General features: G+C 41.0%; 2 protein-coding genes and 1 long non-coding RNA gene across 10 annotated transcripts in view; all 3 read left to right on the top strand.

Moving 5' to 3' along the window:
• Nucleotides 1-892: 892 nt before the first annotated feature.
• Nucleotides 893-3,735, top strand: LOC147818881 (uncharacterized). The gene is made up of 7 exons (XM_087175134.1): nt 893-1,025; nt 1,289-1,473; nt 1,698-1,838; nt 1,978-2,116; nt 2,295-2,472; nt 3,117-3,258; nt 3,496-3,735. The coding sequence occupies exons 1-7, from the start codon at nt 924-926 to the stop codon at nt 3,719-3,721; spliced, it is 1,113 nt and encodes a 370-aa protein (XP_087031260.1). The 5' UTR covers nt 893-923; the 3' UTR covers nt 3,722-3,735.
• A 1,543-nt stretch (nt 3,736-5,278) lies between these two features.
• Nucleotides 5,279-5,997, top strand: LOC111657896 (uncharacterized). The gene is made up of 3 exons (XR_002760960.2): nt 5,279-5,400; nt 5,549-5,628; nt 5,860-5,997. It is a non-coding gene; the product is annotated as an uncharacterized LOC111657896 (long non-coding RNA).
• A 2,640-nt stretch (nt 5,998-8,637) lies between these two features.
• dysf (dysferlin, limb girdle muscular dystrophy 2B (autosomal recessive)) overlaps nt 8,638-18,320 on the top strand; it is a 69,017-nt gene continuing 59,334 nt past the window's right edge. For 5 of the 8 annotated variants that reach the window (XM_087175132.1, XM_087175129.1, XM_087175130.1 and 2 more), the window contains exons 1-3: nt 8,639-8,953; nt 17,131-17,186; nt 17,607-17,698. In XM_087175132.1, coding sequence (XP_087031258.1) covers nt 8,866-8,953; nt 17,131-17,186; nt 17,607-17,698 — 236 coding nt within the window. In that variant the 5' untranslated portion in view covers nt 8,639-8,865. Of the gene's footprint in view, nt 8,954-11,188; nt 11,793-17,130; nt 17,187-17,606; nt 17,699-18,320 lie in introns of those variants that run through there. The other 3 variants (XM_087175126.1, XM_087175127.1, XM_087175133.1) reach the window with 3 other exon arrangements.

Raw genomic sequence — 18,320 nt, 5'->3', positions numbered from 1 at the left:
CAGCGTGACATAAACATGCCAGACAAAACCAAGGCTCCACCTGGGTGCTCACTCTTTTCAGACATCAAATGGTTCATTGTTCCTTGTTAGGGAACCATGTCTGAAGAAAAAGACGGTACATGACATTTGAGACGAAACTGTTTAGGATTTGCTAGTTTTCTTAAATCATGCGTCTGTGCCACCTAAGAACAAAATCTGTTCATTTGAGTGGTTCCTGCATTAGGCCTAATGTTCAAACTTTGCAGCATAAAACCATTCCCTCTTGTATTCATTTTGAATTTCTTTCACTAATCAAAATAAACATCAATAGTTTCAGATAAATACACAAGGAAATGTTTCTGTAATTTGAAAGCGACAAACTTTGGTGAAACATGCAGCTGCCACCATTTGTGACCTGTTCTGTACATAGCGCTTGCAGAACATCAACCCAAAATAAGCACTGTGAGAAGTTTCTGAAGATGAACCTCAGAGAGAGACCTGTGTCAGGGCGGGAGGCAAGAAGGTGAACTTTTACAAAGAGTTATAGCATGTTAAATGCTTCACATCAAAATACAAGCACAAGTCTAGTCAATTTGTAGACAAAACATTGAAGTTTTGCATGAAAGAGCAAGATAAGACATGATTTCTACCTTCTGTTTACGAATGAATCTCATTTCTGCACGACTGACAATTGGACAGTTGGTTAGAACAACTGCATTCCTTGCACTGCACCACTTGTCAATCGTGCACATTATTTCATAAACCTGGATACAAGACATTTCCTCATACCGGAACATTTCCTGGTTCATTGTTTGATTTGAAATTGAGAAGTCTTCCGTGCAGGAGAAAATAGGCAGGGCGAAAGAGGGGGTTGTTTATTGACTGTACGTGTCAGTGTTGGTATTTAATTGCTGTCTTTATGTAGAGAGACTAACACATTCAAGATGTCGCTCTCTCTGTTGCTGCTGCTGCTGCTGGTCAGCATCTCCCAGGCTTCTCATTTCTTGGGGACAGTGATGACCTACTACCCAAAAAACACTGGCAGGGTATGTATTTTTGTATTTGTACTATTTTGTATTTGACAGCACATAAGTAAAAGCAGCTTGTGACAGAAAGTGAAATCAGTATTTCTGTGATTTGAGTAATTATTTTTATAAGGTTAGAAAATGCAGTAAATGCTGTATTTTAAGTCATCACTAAAAGAACAGTGGAACAAAGGAGAAGAAGAAAAGTGACTTTATGACAAACAAAATAACATCGCATAGATGTTGGCATTAAACCATAACATGTTTTCACTTTAATACTATAGGTGGTGCTTCGCTACAAGGTGAACTTCCACTCTTGCGGAAATTTAAGTTGGAATTGTCCTAGTAATAATTGTGGGACTGAGAGTTTAGTGCAGAATAAGGTCGACGAGGAAAGCAGTGGAGAATGGTGCCAGACGGAGGGAAAGTCAACTCGTCTGGTTTCTAGCAACGCTCCGTTTCAGCTCGAGTGAGTGCCCCATGAACCTGCAAAATTTGCACAATCCATTCATCCATTGTGTGAAAAGAGCAAACAAAAAATCTTAAATTTTACTGATGGTTAAGTAAATCCAAACTCAAAATGTCCAAAAACTTCCTGTGTTTAAGTTGTTGCATCCAGTTGATTAATGCTAATGATCAGTGCTGCCAGCACAGCACAATAATAACTGACTTCTCCGTGATCTTCCACCAAAGGTTGAACAGTGGTAACTGGATAAATAACATCAGAAATGGCATCGTAAGGTGGAAAGCTGTGACTCTGGTTGAACTGAGAAACCGGTCAGACACTGGCAAAGCCAACACATCACCACAGACTACCATCGTGCCTGTTGTGAGGTAAACCTCCTCCCTGTTTTTGTCAGTAATTATCCACATTCTATATTTTAAAAACAATTTAAGTGCCACATTTTGACAAGGGGGGGGGGGGGTCGCACAATGGCAAAATGCACATTGTTTTCTGTTTTCTCCCTGTCAGAGTTCCTTCAAACTGTCAGAGAGATTTCAACCTGTTGGCGTTTGACCCTGACGGGGACGAGGTTAAATGCAGATATGGAAACACATTACTGGGAGAGTGTAACCCCTGCACACCACCGTCTGTTCTCAGCCTTGCATCAGTGAGTAACCATTGTTGGTATCATGTCACATAATGGACGGAGAGTCGACCGGTGTAGGGACTTGTTTTCTTTTTGTTTGTTTTGTTTTTTTGTTCCATCTTGAATTTCATTACCTGACAAAATATTTTTCTTATTTTGACCTTGTCTGACCTGTGTCTTTTTTCAAATTCTTTTGCAGTCGTGTTCTCTGTCATTCAGCCCCACCAGTCGCAGCAATGAAGGACCGTATGCGGTCCAGCTGGTGATGGAGGACTTCCCCAGACAGACTATCACCCTGACTCAAAACAATGGTTTGCAGGTGGTGAAAACTACAAACGACGCTATCAGCAAAATACCTATCCAGTTTGTTTTATGGGGTAAGATTTCCTGTTTTGACAGCTTCGACTTATGCGTATCTACATTAGCTAGCACTGTGGGTGGTTTGGACAGTCTGTCAGTCCACCACTTTGCTAAGGACTGAAATGTGTCAACAACGAATAAAGGGATTGTCATGAAATTTTGTACCAACATTCATGGTTACCAGATGATGAATCCTAGTAACTTCTGTGATCCCTGATTTTTCGGCTTGTGCCACAATGAGGCTCATATTTGTGGTTTTGAGTGACATGTCTCAACAATTATTGGATGGATGTCTTGCTGCTTAGTTCAGACATTCATGTGTAGCCCTGTCATTGGGTGAAAATTTAAACTTGTCCAATATTTTGTGATCATATATGTGCAAAACAAAAAATATTAGCATACTAAAACATTAAACTAAAACTAAACAGTAAAGACTGTGATGGTTTAAATCATATACCTAAATATCAGTATGTTAGCATTGTAATTGTAAGCATATTACATTAAACAGAGCAGCTAGCGTAGACCCACTAGACTCTTAAGGGCCGAGTATGCTTTAACAGAATCACTTGTCAGATGGTTTGAACAGCATCTCCCTCCGGACCTTCCTGATAAGAAAATTTCTGCCATCTTTAGAGAAGTTTGCTTTTCTCTGTTGTTCCAGTGGATCCTCCGGTGCTGTCCTGCACACAGGGACTCTATCTGCCCAGGTTCCTGCCTCCAACCCCAGCCAACAGAGCTCTGCTGTACACACCTGTCAATCAGTCCCTGGAAATCAATATCAAAGCAGAGGCAAATCTCTCCATGTACGTTAAAACAAGACACATTTAATATCAAAATATCACATGTTAATGATGACCTACTGTATGACTCATCAACATTCTGTGGTACAAGGAAACAGAGTGAAAAAGAAAGCTGAGTCAGCTGCTGTAGCATTCTGATCATATCATTACAGAAAACAACTTTGTGTCATTGGTGGGTGGAGAGGCTTTGAATATTTTTATTTAACTTAAAAAGATCTTTCCCTTTTCTATTTGTTGAAGCATCTCTGAGCTGCTGTACAGCGGGCCATACAATATACAAGAGACTACACCGGCAGCAGGAGAGTACGTCCTGAGGTGGACACCGTCTCAAGATGAAGATGGAGAAAGCCATCCTATTTGCTTTGTCGTCCAGGCAAATTCAAGGCAAGTTAGTCTCTTGTCATATGAACAATATACCAAGGAAAAGTATATGGAAATACTGTATAAATACATAAAACTAAACTAATGTAGAAAAATTACTAAAACAACTGTATTGATTATTAAGATAGTCTGTAGTCAGTCGATTAATCAAGTAATCGACTGAACGAAGCAGCCTTAAAGAGTTGTTTCCCATCTGCATCGACAGGCCTAAGTTAATATTATTTGCACATGTGAAAACAAATTGAACAAAAGGACTAAATGAAAACATAAAAATAATTTTTTAACATCATTTAATAACTAAACTACTGTACTGATTTATTACCACAGTTCAGTGAAGTATCACTCAGAGCTTCGATGTGTCATTGTGACTGTTGGAACTGGTGAGTAGAGCCGTTCTTTGTTTTTCTAATGTTACAAATTCCATTTCTGATTCACAGCATTGATAAAGATCATATGTAATTAGTCTTTTATTTTCACTTCTGTTTACAGACCCAGCAACCACTCCACAAACTACAACCACTCCACAAACTACAACCACTACACCAACTACAACCACTCCCCAAACTACAACCACTATACCAACTACAACTACACAAACTACAACCACTATACCAACCACAACCACTCCACAAACTACAACCACACAAACTACAACCACTACACCAACTACAACCACACAAACTACAACCACTACACCCACTACAACCACACAAACTACAACCACTACACCAACTACAACCACTCCACAAACTACAACCACTCCACAAACTACAACCACTACACCAACTACAACCACTCCACAAACTACAACCACTATACCAACTACAACTACACAAACTACAACCACTCCACAAACTACAACCACTACACAAACTACAACCACACAAAGTACAACCACTCCACCAACTACAACCACTCCACAAACTACAACCACTACACAAACTACAACCACTACACCAACTACAACCACTCCACAAACTACAACCACTCACACACAACTACAACCACTCCACCAACTACAACCACTCCACAAACTACAACCACTCCACCAACTACAACCACTCCACAAACTACAACCACTACACCAACTACAACCACTCCACAAACTACAACCACTACACCAACTACAACCACTCCACAAACTACAACCACTACACCAACTACAACCACTCCACCAACTACAACGACTCCACCAACTACAACGACTCCACAAACTACAACACTCCACAAACTACAACCACTCCACAAACTACAACCACTACACCAACTACAACCACTCAACCAACTACAAGCACTCCACAAACTACAACCACTACACAAACTACAACCACTCCACCAACTACAACCACACAAACTACAACCACTACACAACTACAACCACTCAAACTACAACCACTACACCAACTACAACCACAACAAAACTACAACCACTACACCAACTACAACCACTCCACAAACTACAACAACTCACACCAACTACAACCACTACACCAACTACAACCACTACACAAACTACAACCACTCCACCAACTACAACCACTCCACAAACTACAACCACTACACCAACTACAACCACTCCCCAAACTACAACCACTACACCAACTACAACCACTCCACAAACTACAACCACTACACAACTAACTACAACCACTCCACAAACTACAACCACTCCCCAAACTACAACCACTACACCAACTACAACCACTCTACAAACTACAACTACTCCTCCATCCACCGCACCTGTAATCAATGGCACAAGTCAGGGTGAGTATGACGAGTGGAGACGTTTTCGCTACACAATCACCTGTTTATGGACATACTGTACAGTACATAAAAGAAATTGGCATTTGAACTGTATTGTAATACTCAGTTACTCACACTTCTGCATTATAATGAGTCACTGTGCTTCTAGTCGTCGTAGGTCTGAGAACGAGGATCACCTCTTCATTTCCACTATCTGATGACTACATCAGGAACACTGTTATACAACAAGTGAGTTTCTTCTCATGTAATATTGTGAATGTTTGGTGTGGGCTGGAGCTTGTATAAACAAGGCCAGGAGCAAATGTGTAGCATTTGAACGTCAAATTCAAGTATTGTAACCTCCCACAATTACCTCTAATGATTCAGAAGAACTACACAGTGATAAATCACTGCTTTTGTTTCACTTCTGCCTTTTCATAACCATCATATCTCAGCACCACTTTTTGTTTCTTTCTCCAGCTGAAAGATGAACTGCTGAAACTAGGGCTGCCAGCAGACGTCACTCTACGCCTTGTTAGCATTGCCAAACTGGATGTTACAACCACAGTGACCCCTGAAGGTTCATTGTGAAAGTGTTTTGACACCCCCCCCCCCCCCCCCAATTGTTGCTTGTTTTCAGGAGCTTTTCTGTTGCAGTTTCTACAGCAGTTATAGTTTTTAAAAATTCAAGTTTCGGGTGTCATCCAATAGAATTAATTCCCATTTGTCCTCATAAACTCAGGTGGATGCTTAGATTGGGTGTATGAAGTAATTCTATTAATTAATATTCTCCAAATTCATAACTGAGTTCATTTCCTGTAGATGAAGAACGCACTCTGCAGCTCTTGTAGAGAATCAACATTCAGTGTTTTTCAGAGCGGCAGGTCGCCTTCCTTCAGGCATCCTCCATCAGCTCTTGAGTAATCTGAGAGGAAATTCGATTACACCAGCCTCTCCGAAGAGGAGCATTTACAGGATCAATAGCCTCTAATTGATATGATGGAAGACGCTGTGTTGCAATGCATTTCTGGAGACACATCTAACAAAAAATATCACATAAAGTAAGATTAGTTGTTTCATGAAGAAGGGACTGAAAGGGGATCTTATATGTAACATTTAAAATATGAATTGCATTTTACAATGTGATTTTGTTGCACCAACAAAATACTTACTGTTTCCTACTGGTAAATATAGGTAAAGCGGGATAGAACCAGACTGAATAACAATTACGCATTTTAGAGGAAAGTATATTTACAGCCAACGTATCTTACAGTGTAATCAATAGAATTAAAATAATAGTTACTAGGTTCCATATTAAACATTAAAGAACAATAAAAGCCCTCCACAGCTGTGTATTTGACAAAGGTACATTTGTTTTCTACTCGGACCTGTTATGAGCTGTTTGAGAACTACACACGTATTTTTTGACTTGTTTCAAATCATACAATGAAGCGTAAGACACGATTATGACATAAATAGTGTGTGTTGCTCTCTGATGAGGACACATCTGTAATTTCTTTTATGTTGTAATTTCTCCTACACAATACAATAATGTTAGTCAATGAGTGAAACCACAGCCTGCATGTGAGCTGTAATACAACGTGTTTTTACTCTTCCATTGTAAGAAAAAGGTTAGTACCATTGTTTCTAGTACTGTTCCCCATCGGTACCAGTATTTACAAAATAAAATGTGTATATATATGAAATACCTAGATGTTACGCCTATGTTTTATCTGGTTTTCTTCCACTGAGCCTGTTTATTATAAACACACTGTTTTTATCCATTTAATCTACTCCTTTTTTTCTTATCTTTTTGGTTTTTGCTCTTGTTTTTTTTTAGCTCGTGTGTTTTTGGTTTTTATTCTTGTGTTTTTGGTTTAGTAAAGACTAAGGAGAGATTGCCACCATTACCCCATGCCCACTGTTTGAGCATACAGAGAAATTAAAGCATGACTATAGTTCATGCAGATGCACTTCAGAGCTTTAACCTGCAGTTTGCATGAACACACACAATCAGGTCCACCTTCTTATTTTTAGTACTAACAACCCCCCCAGCCCCCCCCCCCGCTCCCTCCAGCAAGAGTGCACACACAATCCCCTAAATGTGTTGATGACATAGCTCAAGCCCAGTGGGTCGCACTATAAATAAAAGAGCAACAGGAATCCCCCCGATGTTTGCCCACAGTCTACCACCATTCCTGAGCAGTTTTCCTCATGTGCACATGCCGGATCTTTTTATTTCCTCACTTTGGTGTCATCATTTCTCTTTTTCCAGTCAATTTGAAAGTGAACATGAAATGTTAAAAGGTTGTGGTTCCTCAAAGTGTCAACCGTGAGAAACAACCTCACGGACTCAAAGGTTTTAACACTCGGTCACATGAAGCGTCTTAAACTCCAGATCTCCTTGTTTCACTAATTTTTCCACAGAGTTAGACACTGATTTGCAGATTGTTTTGATTTTTTTTTTAACATCCTTTCTCCAGATTTAAAAAGTCTTCCCTGCCGCTGCATCTAAGCTACAGACTAGTATCTATAGCTAGCTACAGCTACTAGCTGCCCTTGACTCAGCTTCCACCTGTCTGAGAACAGTTATCAGATATTATTATACACACAGGCCAGACAGCAGGAAGATACAGGAGAGAGACTTTCAGCACAGGAAACACAGGCAGCACAAATCATGAGACTGGAGAGGCCCTGAATTTAAGGGGATTAGCTGCTGCTACTGTCATGAGAAGGTGTGTTTCAGTCTGTTATATCAGATGTCATATCATGTGATTCATTCATTCATATTTCCATTTAGATGTATATGATACACTCTTGTCTTATCTCCTCTTTGTCTCTGTCAGTCTGCATCAATCTGCATCAACAAGCACATTTTTCCAAACACACTCTTACCCTTTGTCTGTGTGTGTGTGTGTGTGTGTGTGTGTGTGTGTGTGTGTGTGTGTGTGTGTGTGTGTGTGTGTGTTTGTGTGCGTGCGTGAGTGAGCTCCCCACGTGCGTTGGTTTAAGTTGGCAGGGATGGCATTGTTAATTGTGTGAAGGCATGTGTGCCCTGAAAATAAAGGCCACTGTGTGTGTGTGTGTGTGTGTGTGTGTGTGTGTGTGTGTGTGTGTGCGTGTGTGTTGCTGGCCCTTTAAGCCAGCTGTGATTGAAGGGACTGTGTGTGTGTGTTGTGCATGAGTCAGCCAGTGCACCTTGCTTGCCCTGAGTGTGTGTGAGAGAGAGAGAGAGTTGGGGGGACGAGTACAACAGCTGAGAGCTGCAGCTCTAACACTCGCTCTCTTAGTCTTAATTCATTCTCTCTTCCTCTTGTCCATTTTTCCCCCTCTCCCTCTCTCTCTTCCTGTTATTGATCTATTCTCATTTTAAGGATATTTCTTGGATACACTGACGCCCATATATGGACCTCATGGTGTCTGCCGGGGGGATTTGACAGAGCTCTGCTGTGTGTGTGTGTGTGTGAGTGTGTGTGTGTGTGAGCCATGCTGCGTGTGTTTATTCTGTGTGCAGAGCGTCTGCATACGCCGGACGACGACATCAGTGATGCCTACTGCCAAGTCATCTATGAAGGTAGGGAAGGAGGGAGTGTGTGTTCATGTGTGAGAAGGAGGTCGGGAGACTGAAAGAGAAGTCTGGGTAAGAGCGAGAGAGTCAGAAGAAGAGATAAAGATTTAAGGATAAAGTTCATGTACAAATAGCAAACTGTGTTTGTGTAAGACTGGGATGTCACAAACCTCTCTCTCTCTGTAACAGCTGAGAGGTTATTATTGGACACCCTCTGCCAGTCGTCTTTCATGGCTTCCAGTCTGTGTGGGGTGGGGCGGAGAGAGAGAGAGACGAGGCTGAGAGAGGGAGAGAAAGAAAGAGAGAGGTGGATAGAGGGAAAGAAGAGATGAGGTGATGATGGAGACTGTCGGGGTGCAAACCTCCAAAAAGCCCGTCCCCACGAGGTAAACCGCTTCATTTTGAGGAAGGATAGTTTCATGATCTAAGTAATATTCAGGTGACCAAATGAACATGTGGAAACTTTTTCTCTTCTCCTGTAAAAAGAGTTGAAAGTTCATGTGAAGTTGATGTGGGGCTTAAAAGATTGTGTGTGTCTCCGGGAGGGCATGGCTGTGTTTATAGTTACCACCACTGCTCTTTCAGCAGAGTTTATCCTCATGGGCCCCTCTCTCTCTCTCTCTCTCTCTCTCTCTCTCTCTGTCTCTCTCTCACACACATCTCCCATGTTTCATCTCTTGTCCTCTCTGGTCTGTCTTTTCGCTTCCATGCTTTCTCCTGCAGTATTTCATTTAGGCTGCAGCAGACTACAGTCGAGCCCAGTGTATATACAGAAGACGCAGAGATTTCTAAATGTGTCATGAACTCATGACACTTTGTCGATACTGCCGCACAAAAGTTTCCCTGTGTGATATAGGTCAGCTCCTGTAGTGTGTCACACACACACACACACACACACACACACACACACACACACACACACACACACGTGTTTGTGATGTGCATGTTGAAAAATCTCGAAAAATCTCTGGAATGAATCAAATCAGTGACACTAGCTGTTAGCTGAGTTTATGAATGAGCTCTTATATGGTTTCTACATTTTTTATTTATATTTCATATACTTACACTTGATATTTACAGTGTGATGCTCCAGCGCTCACGTGAATAATAAAGGAGACGTGCTCCTGTAAGTCGACAGTCACACACTCTGAGCCGTGTCCTGTCTCACCGGACAAGAAGTGATGATGCACCATGAAACGTCACTGAACAGCTGAGTGTCGCCTGCAGGTTTTTCCTCACTGGCTCAGATCTGATACTGGATCTGCTTCAGAGCTGAACACGCTCTCTGCTGCGTCCGCTCTCAGAAACTGCTGCATCACGTCTTCTGCTCACAGCTCATCACATTTAAAGGATGTGTGGAAAATTAAAAAAGGCTAGCACGGAGGTTACATGGCAGAGTATTTTTTTTTATCATCTCGTGTCCTCATATTATTGTTTGGCGGTGTGGGTGTGTATGCCCTGCATTATGTCTGCAGGTGGCACCCTCTCACTGAGCATGTGCTGCTCTTCATGCATCTGTGTGATGATGTGTTGACTTGGCTTTTTGAATTCTTAAAATCTTGAGATCTTAAATTCCCTTGAACGTGTTCAGATTCAAGGAAAACACATTTAGATGTTGAGGTTTTTATGTTTTTAATGAAGCTCTCTCACTCTGAAAACCAAAGAAAACCTTGGGATTTGTTGACCTGACTTGATCTTGATCGGCCTACCACGCCTCAGGGACTGTTTTGTCTTAGGTCATGTCTTTTCCTCTGTAAAGACCCTGACAGGGCCAAGTTGAGTGTGGGATCTGCATGTATCAGTTCATAGATAAGTTCCTCTTTTTAGGTTTTGGAGCAAATTTCACTTCTGTATTAAATCTGTAACATAATCATTTCATGTTAAATAAGCACGATTAATCAATCACACCGCAAATTGTTACAGTTTCTATACAGTTTTTAATGCAGTCAAATGTTTTCTTCAACAAGAATACGTTTAAAAGTTTAAGATTTTTTTGCTGCACTGGTTTTAAAAAGCTTTGACAGTTAAAATCAGCCCATAAAATGTTCAAACGGAGAGTAAAATAGAGGGATAAAAGCAGAGAGAGAGAGAGGTGGAGTGAGGCAGAGAATGAACTGGCAAATCGAGAGGCAAAGATGTAGGAAACAACCAGGAGACAGTAGAGGAAAAGAGCACAGGAAATGTTGAGATTTCCTCTGGATGTGAGGTGTATGTGAGTTCCCGACATGCTCGCTTGTTGCCCTCTTTCCCCTTCGAGTGCGTTAGAGGGAGTCAGACAGAGAAAGGAGCCGGCTTTGTCGAGACACGTCTCCTCTTGAGAAAAAGAGCTTTTATTTTGTAGCTTCGGAGACTGACAGATGCTGTGAGACTAAACAGGAAACAATCTGTGGATAATTTGTTTTTCGCAATGTTGGGACTTTTCCATTTTGCCAAAGAAGGACTACTGACGACACTCTAAAAAATCCCTTGATTTTGATTTCAATTGATAAAAGAGTCGGTTTCTCTTTTTTCAAGCAGTTTTATCTTTTTTTTCGGAGCACAATATTTCTCCTTTTTGCTTCTCTTTCATACTTTTACTCTTGCCACTTATCTGTCTTTGGTGGCCAGTTTTGGCGGTCGGGTTCATTGGTTATTATCACTGTCAAAGCTCCTCTGGTCATGTACCCAACCATCCCTCTGGCCCTGGATCTCACCTGGTGAAACAGAATCACCTGAGCGAGTTATTTTAGCCCCCGCGGGATTCAGGCTTTGGACTCAGCTGAGATTTCGGCCATGTTGCGTTGCGTTCTTCAGCGGGCCAACAACCTGAGACACTCTGACCCCCTGGCTAGTGTCACCTTCAGAGGTAAGGGGATCATGGGAGATACACTTGATTGGTAAAAGACGATACAAAGCAATGTGATACAGGAAACTCAGGCGTTGTTGTAGAGAATACAAAGTCTGTCATCTTTATATTCAAACTGGGAGTCGAGATGTAAGTCAACCGTCCTGTAGCTGTATTATGTTTTTGTTCCAGGATTTCATCAAGGGTTTCTTTCAAGTCTCAACTAAATTCAAATCTTTAAACCGACAATAGCAGATTTGTTTTTGGCCACTTGGGGGCAGCGGAAACAAGTTATGAAAACAATGTATTCACCTTAAAAATGGACAGTTACTTACACGTCTAACAGTCACATAGGAACATTATCATTTATTTTGAGTCCTGCTTCTGCCCACGAGGTGAATGTAAAGCCAATATTTCTTCTCTAATAGCTCCGGTTTTGGTCTCCACCAGCTGCCAGAGGGAAATAGTGACCTGAATGACGATAGTGGTGCATTTGCAGCCATTCTGCCAACAAGCTGGCAGAGTGTCAGAAATTTCTGATATCAACTCGGATTGGAGTTAAAGTTGAAGGCTGATGTGCTCATAATTATGCTTTAAATGAACTGACATTTTAACAACTTTTAACAACATGTGGTTGACTCCCAAAACTTGGAGAACACTAATGTAGGTGGCCCAATCCCTGCAGAGATTCCTGAGTTATAATTTATTTGTTCAAGTCCAAGAGTAAAGTCTCAGTGTGTGTGTTAGAGAGTATAGATGGCGGAAAGTTGCCTCAGAGTAAACAAATGAACTGAGGTGGAAGTGACCTGGCTACCTGGCCTCAGCAGCTCTCTGTTTTTCCATGGGTTTGTTGTTGTACTTTCCACGAGTCAGTGTCTGCCTTCTTAATAAGGTGAGCTCTGCTCTTAACTTCCTGCCTTTGTCCGAACATGGTTTCCTGGTGCCATCACACACAAGCTTGTGTTACTTGTGGGAACCTTCTTAACCCGACCTCAACTTAAACCAGATTCCACTCTTAATCCTAAAATCAAGACTTAGGTGAAGACAGCACAGGTTAAAGAAAATGTGTCTCTCAAGGTCTAAAACAACAACCAGCAGCTGATTCTCTAGCACGGATGAATTTCCATTTATTGCATTTTTTGCAAATTTATCGCAAATTTAAAGTCAATATTTAAATTGACTTTAAATTTAAATACGTCGTCTATTCTACATCTTGTGGTGCTGATCTTCGAGAGGGTTTTAAGCCCAGTTGTCGTTGTAAAGTTGTGTGTCTGTGTTTCACGCAATTAACACGCAGAAAACTATTAAATAACCATCGTTATTCCCTTAAGCTCAAGTTTACATATTCAAATTGTCGTAGGAAAGTGGGAAATCTTCACATTTGAGAAGCTGGTGCTTTAAAAATCACTTTAATGATTAATAAATTACCAAAACTGTAAGTCAGTTTTCTAATGATTTGAACTCTAGATTACTGATTGGTTTCTGAGTCTGGGAAAATAAGGAAACAACAATAAAAAATTTCGCAACAGGCTCCTTAAGAGGTTTTAATCTTCCCACATTCTTCCTGTCTTCTTGTCTTGGGTCAGTCTTAATGACTCTGGTCTACATCATAATTCACTCTTACAGTGAAACACATGGGAGTCATTTAATTTCTGTGACTCTGCAACTTTCCTCTCAGAGAATGATTCATCAATCAAACTGTAAACGACCCCGATCTTAAATTAGCAGAGTCCTCCTCATAGATCCACGTCTGTGCATCACAGAAGGGACTTAAAGCTTAAAGTAGACAAGGCAGATTGACGTAAATGTCACATTATTACAAGACATCTCCTCGAATATATTTAAGTCATTGACTGATAATAGTCTCGGAGAAGCTGAAGGATCATTTGTGGAAATAAAAAAAGACAGATTTCTGCTCTTGAGGTTGTTTATGTCTTTGAGTTGCAACAACTTCAGGAATTTAGAGCAGAGAAAGAAAGAGAGAGAGAGAGTTTCCTCCCCTCCTGAAACACAGATACCATGTCCATGTATAGTAATTAGAGATGATAATAATCAGACAAGGAAGCTGTGGGAGGAGAGGGAAAAGAGAGTATCTGTGTGTGATAAAGAAATATTGCCAATTTAACTGTTTTAATTTGTGCAAATAAATGTTGTAAATATACATTTTACTTCCTCTAAAATAAAACAAAGATCTGAAAATACTAATAAATCCACATTAAGCTAAATACAGAGAGAGCGATACTTTCTCTGTGATTGTTGCAACGTAAACTTTTCTGACAAATTGCAACACATTGAGAGCCTTTAAGCTTTTTTGGAGAAAACACATCCGGAGGAATTCATATCTGTAACGAGGCTGGTCTTGAACAACTGAATTAATGCACCATGTGGAGATTTGACGAGCAAGAAAAAGAGAAGACGTTACGACTGATAATATATAGAAAGTTTAATGAAGCATGTGTGTATGTGATTAAATGTGACAACATGTGCTTGTGTTTGTTTGCCGAGGGCAGGATTTCCGGTCAAAGCGTTGTTATTGGAACTCTTAAGTGTTGTTCTTTGTCAAACCCAGAAATAAAAACTGGCAACCCTGCTACCCTGTCCTCTGCTAATTATAGCCTGGACACAGTCACACACACAGCAGCCTCGCATTGTCCTCTAGCAGTGACAAGTTCCTTGTTCTGGATCGAGACACTTGACTAAATAAATAAGTCGGTGGAAGATACATCTGTAATAACAGACAACAAGTTCATCGTTGACCTGTGTCAGGGAGTCGCTGCTGATTTATGAGCTGTGTCCCGGTTCAGGGGCTGCATCCATTGGAGGATGCGGTCTACGAAGGTTATATGACGTATTAAACCGCGGCTGTCTGAAACCGTTTTTTTACGAGACTGTCATTCGTTCAAAAGTGGAATTGCTCAGTCATGGTGCTGACCGCTTATTTCGCTCATGATATGTCATGTATTACATTAAAAAAACCTCGTATGGACATGTTAACACTGTTAAAAACTGAAGGGGTCTTTAACAGCACGTGCTGGACAGGTGACAGGTGCGTTTACGTTGTTTGAGCTCTGAAAGACGAAAAGGCGCGAAAAGTAGCGTGACCGCCCAGGTGTTGTGTTGTAAGTGAATGCTAGTTACATGCCTGATGTTAGCGGGTCTTAGCTCGTTATCTGACCCGTGTAAAAGTGACTTAACTTACACAAAAGCTGGTTCAGTTGTTTGCGAGCAGGGAAACACTGTTTAAACACACCGTTATTTAAATTCAAATGCTCCGATTTGAGACGTGGACGGTGATTATAGTTCAGGAACCAGGCTAGCATGGCATTATATTTAGCCTTATGCTAAAGCTAGTCTCACCCCACAACCTAAACTCTTGTTTAAAAAGTGGGTACCCACTGATAGACTCTAGTTCCTGGACTCAAAGTGGCGACAAATGCAGCAGCGCTCAGACCCGCAGCCCGGGTCTAAACTTAGGCTTCCCATGAGTTTCTCAGCCCTGGGGGGCTCAAAGTCTGTTCTATTCTGGGCTCATGACAGAACCTTTGCCAAGCTGAACCAACCAGGAAGTCAACACTGTGCCACTTCTTGTTCCTGAGATGCTAACTCAAATATCAGACACACACACACACACACACACACACACACACACACACAAATATAACGTAACCTCTCAACCCTTCTGTGGAAGGGTGGAGGTATTTTTAAAGATATCTTCCAAGAACGGAGGTACACTTACGTAGGTATTTGTGTACGTGTGTGTGTGTATGTGTGTGTGTGTGTGTGGGGGGGGGGGGGTGAATGAGTGGGTGTGTTTGTGTTCTAACATTGGGTGAATACCTCCGAAAACAGGAAAGCAAACAACCTTTCTCAGGGTATGTGTCTGGAGAGAAATAATTTGTGTGTGTGTGTGTGTGTGTGTGTGCGCGCTATTTTAAATGGTTGTTTGAGGGTTAAGACTTGGTTTTAGGGTTGGGGTTAGTTGTAAATGTTCAATTCAATACAGAATTACACGGATGTAAAGATAAAAAATACATTAAATAAAATTGTTCGGCGATGTTGCAACAGAACCAAGAAATCTCAGTTGCGAAATTGAACTGTCAGTAGATTTTTTTAACATCATGTGTAATTTAAAATTTTCCGTCAATACAAACTGCATTTTGATATTTTTACACTCGCTGCTCAAACAGTAAACTATGATGATTATTATTTAGTATATACTGTATGGGATGAGTACGTTGCGTGGTTTTTGGGACGCAGCCTTAGTCTAGTCTTCTTTTAACTGTGTCCAGTTTTAATTTCATGGAAATTAATGAGTAGTTTCTAAAACGAGACAATAGTCATTGTCTCTGTTTCCTTTCATCTGGAAAGAACATCTGGACCTGTGTGTGCGAGTCTGCTCCGCTTCTTAACTTCAAACCAAGTGGAAATGATGATACATGTGCCCAATGTGATAATTCACATTCTTGTGTTCATGTATGTGTGTGTGTGTGTGTGTGTGTGTGTGTGTGTGTGTGTGTGTGTGTGAAAAGAGCTCTTCAGTAGCTAATGATAAACCCTGGTAGTTTATTAGTCCGTCTTACGCCCTGCATCCTGTCTGAGTGCCCAACCGCCAGGAAATCAGAGCTCAGAACTTCATGTTACAGGAAGCCGCAGAAAGATAACACACACACACACACACACACACACACACATGCACATGTAAACACACATGCACATGCACATGTAAACACACACACATACACACAAAACCGAAAAACCAAAAAAAAAAAAAACTGTGACATGATTGTGTGAAATGTTTAGTGGTTGGAAAAGTTTCTTCTTCACCTCATTCTGGTTGGTTGGTTTAAAGTTGTCTCCCACATTGCGACAGTTTGTTTCGTAATTAACTAGAAAAACATTTCATTATCATTTTAGTTGAAAATATATGTACATGAGTTCGCATTGTATCAGCAGGTCTTGAAAAGTCTTGAAAAATATTGATTTAATTTTTCTCTAAAACAAAAAAGACTCTTAAAATAGTCTAATAGTCTAGTCTATTTTTTTATTGTGTTTAAAACGTGAAATGTAATGTTGTTGATGTGTAAGATTCATATGTGGACCATCCACTTCCAGCTCTACCTCGTCTTTAATGTTCAATAAATTAAAAATATCATTAGGAATTATTGTTACACACAGGTGGGAAGTATTGACAAAACCGTCATTGACATCTTTCATATTGGAACAGGATCGTCAAAAGGCTTAAATTTAACCTGCTAGCCTGTAAGCTATCTAGCAGGTGGCTAAAGTTAAGCTAACTCAGAGCACACAGTCACATTGTTTGTTTGTCTTGTAATGTTCTGGTTTCTACATCTTGTTTCAGGGTCCAAGAAGAAGACAAAGGTGATCAAGAACAACCCCAACCCTGTTTGGAACGAGGTACGTCCTCAAATCCATCATTTATTCAGAGCATTACAGGTAAAATGCTGCTGGTAAAGGAAACTGAGGACGGACTTAAACACATTCAGTCCTCATATTAAAGCTGTAATAGAGGTTTTAAATGTGCAAATATGCTCGTCTTTTCAGCCTAAATCTTAAAGTAGAGGTGGAATAGAGACGAGCTTCCCAATCAAACCTCTTTTAGACTCTAATTTCAGGATTTTTGGATGCTAACGTCAAGTGTCACAACCATTTAGAGCAGCCAGCAAAGTCATAACTGCCGTGTGCCTCCCGAGGGGAACCTTTCCGGCAGTTACCTAAACATCAGCGCTGTGAAAGTGTCTTTTAATTGTCAAGATTTCTTCCTTCCAGATCCCATTTTCACTTTCTACATATGTTGTTTCCCGTCTTCTCTGTCAGGGTTTCGAATGGGATCTGAAGGGGATTCCTCTGGACTCTGGAGCAGAGCTGCACTGTGTCGTCAAAGACCATGAGAAGATGGGGAGAAACAGGTACTGACCCGTGTGTGTGAATATGTGCATCTAGTAGCAGTGAAAATACATGAATTACTTTTATGATGTTGTGTTTTCTGGAAGTTGGTCAATCCTCCATGTAGGACAAGACTGAACTATCTCAACAAAGAAAGAAACGGGGTTCGTCCTGTCCTAGAGTAGTAATCATGTATCCTCGGGAACTCCCATCCAGTCGGGTCAGCCATTCTTCCCATAGCTCCCAGTTCAGGAATTGAGATAAGAAGTGGAGCATTGTCAGACTGAGTGATGTTGTGGACGGATCGGACCAAACTCCGGGCACAGGCAGGCAAGGGTCCACAGCTGTTTGTTTTCTGAAAACACCCCTTCAGATGGTTATTTTTGGATCGTTCCGCTCCATCAAGATGTCAGGCGTGTCCTTCGGAGGGGAAAAGGGGGCAGGCTTGAAAGAATCAGGTCATCCTTTCATTGTGGTTGTTGCGTATTTATTCACTTGTATTTCCACCCATTTGCCCGCGACTGATGCGTTGACTGATTAATTGATTCATTCATCGGCCTCTCGTGGCACATTCAGAGTTCACTGTCATTGTTTTGTTTGTCTTTGTTTGTGCACTATTTAATGGTGGTTTCAAAGGTTTGAACA

The sequence above is a fragment of the Seriola lalandi genome, unplaced genomic scaffold (genome assembly GCF_002814215.2).
Source record: "Seriola lalandi dorsalis isolate HSWRI2012SDOR001 ecotype SW California unplaced genomic scaffold, Sedor1 jcf7180002054418, whole genome shotgun sequence".
Classification (NCBI taxonomy): Eukaryota; Metazoa; Chordata; class Actinopteri; order Carangiformes; family Carangidae; genus Seriola; species Seriola lalandi.
Note: the sequence above shows the minus strand (reverse complement) of the source record. Positions and strands in the feature narration are given on the sequence as shown.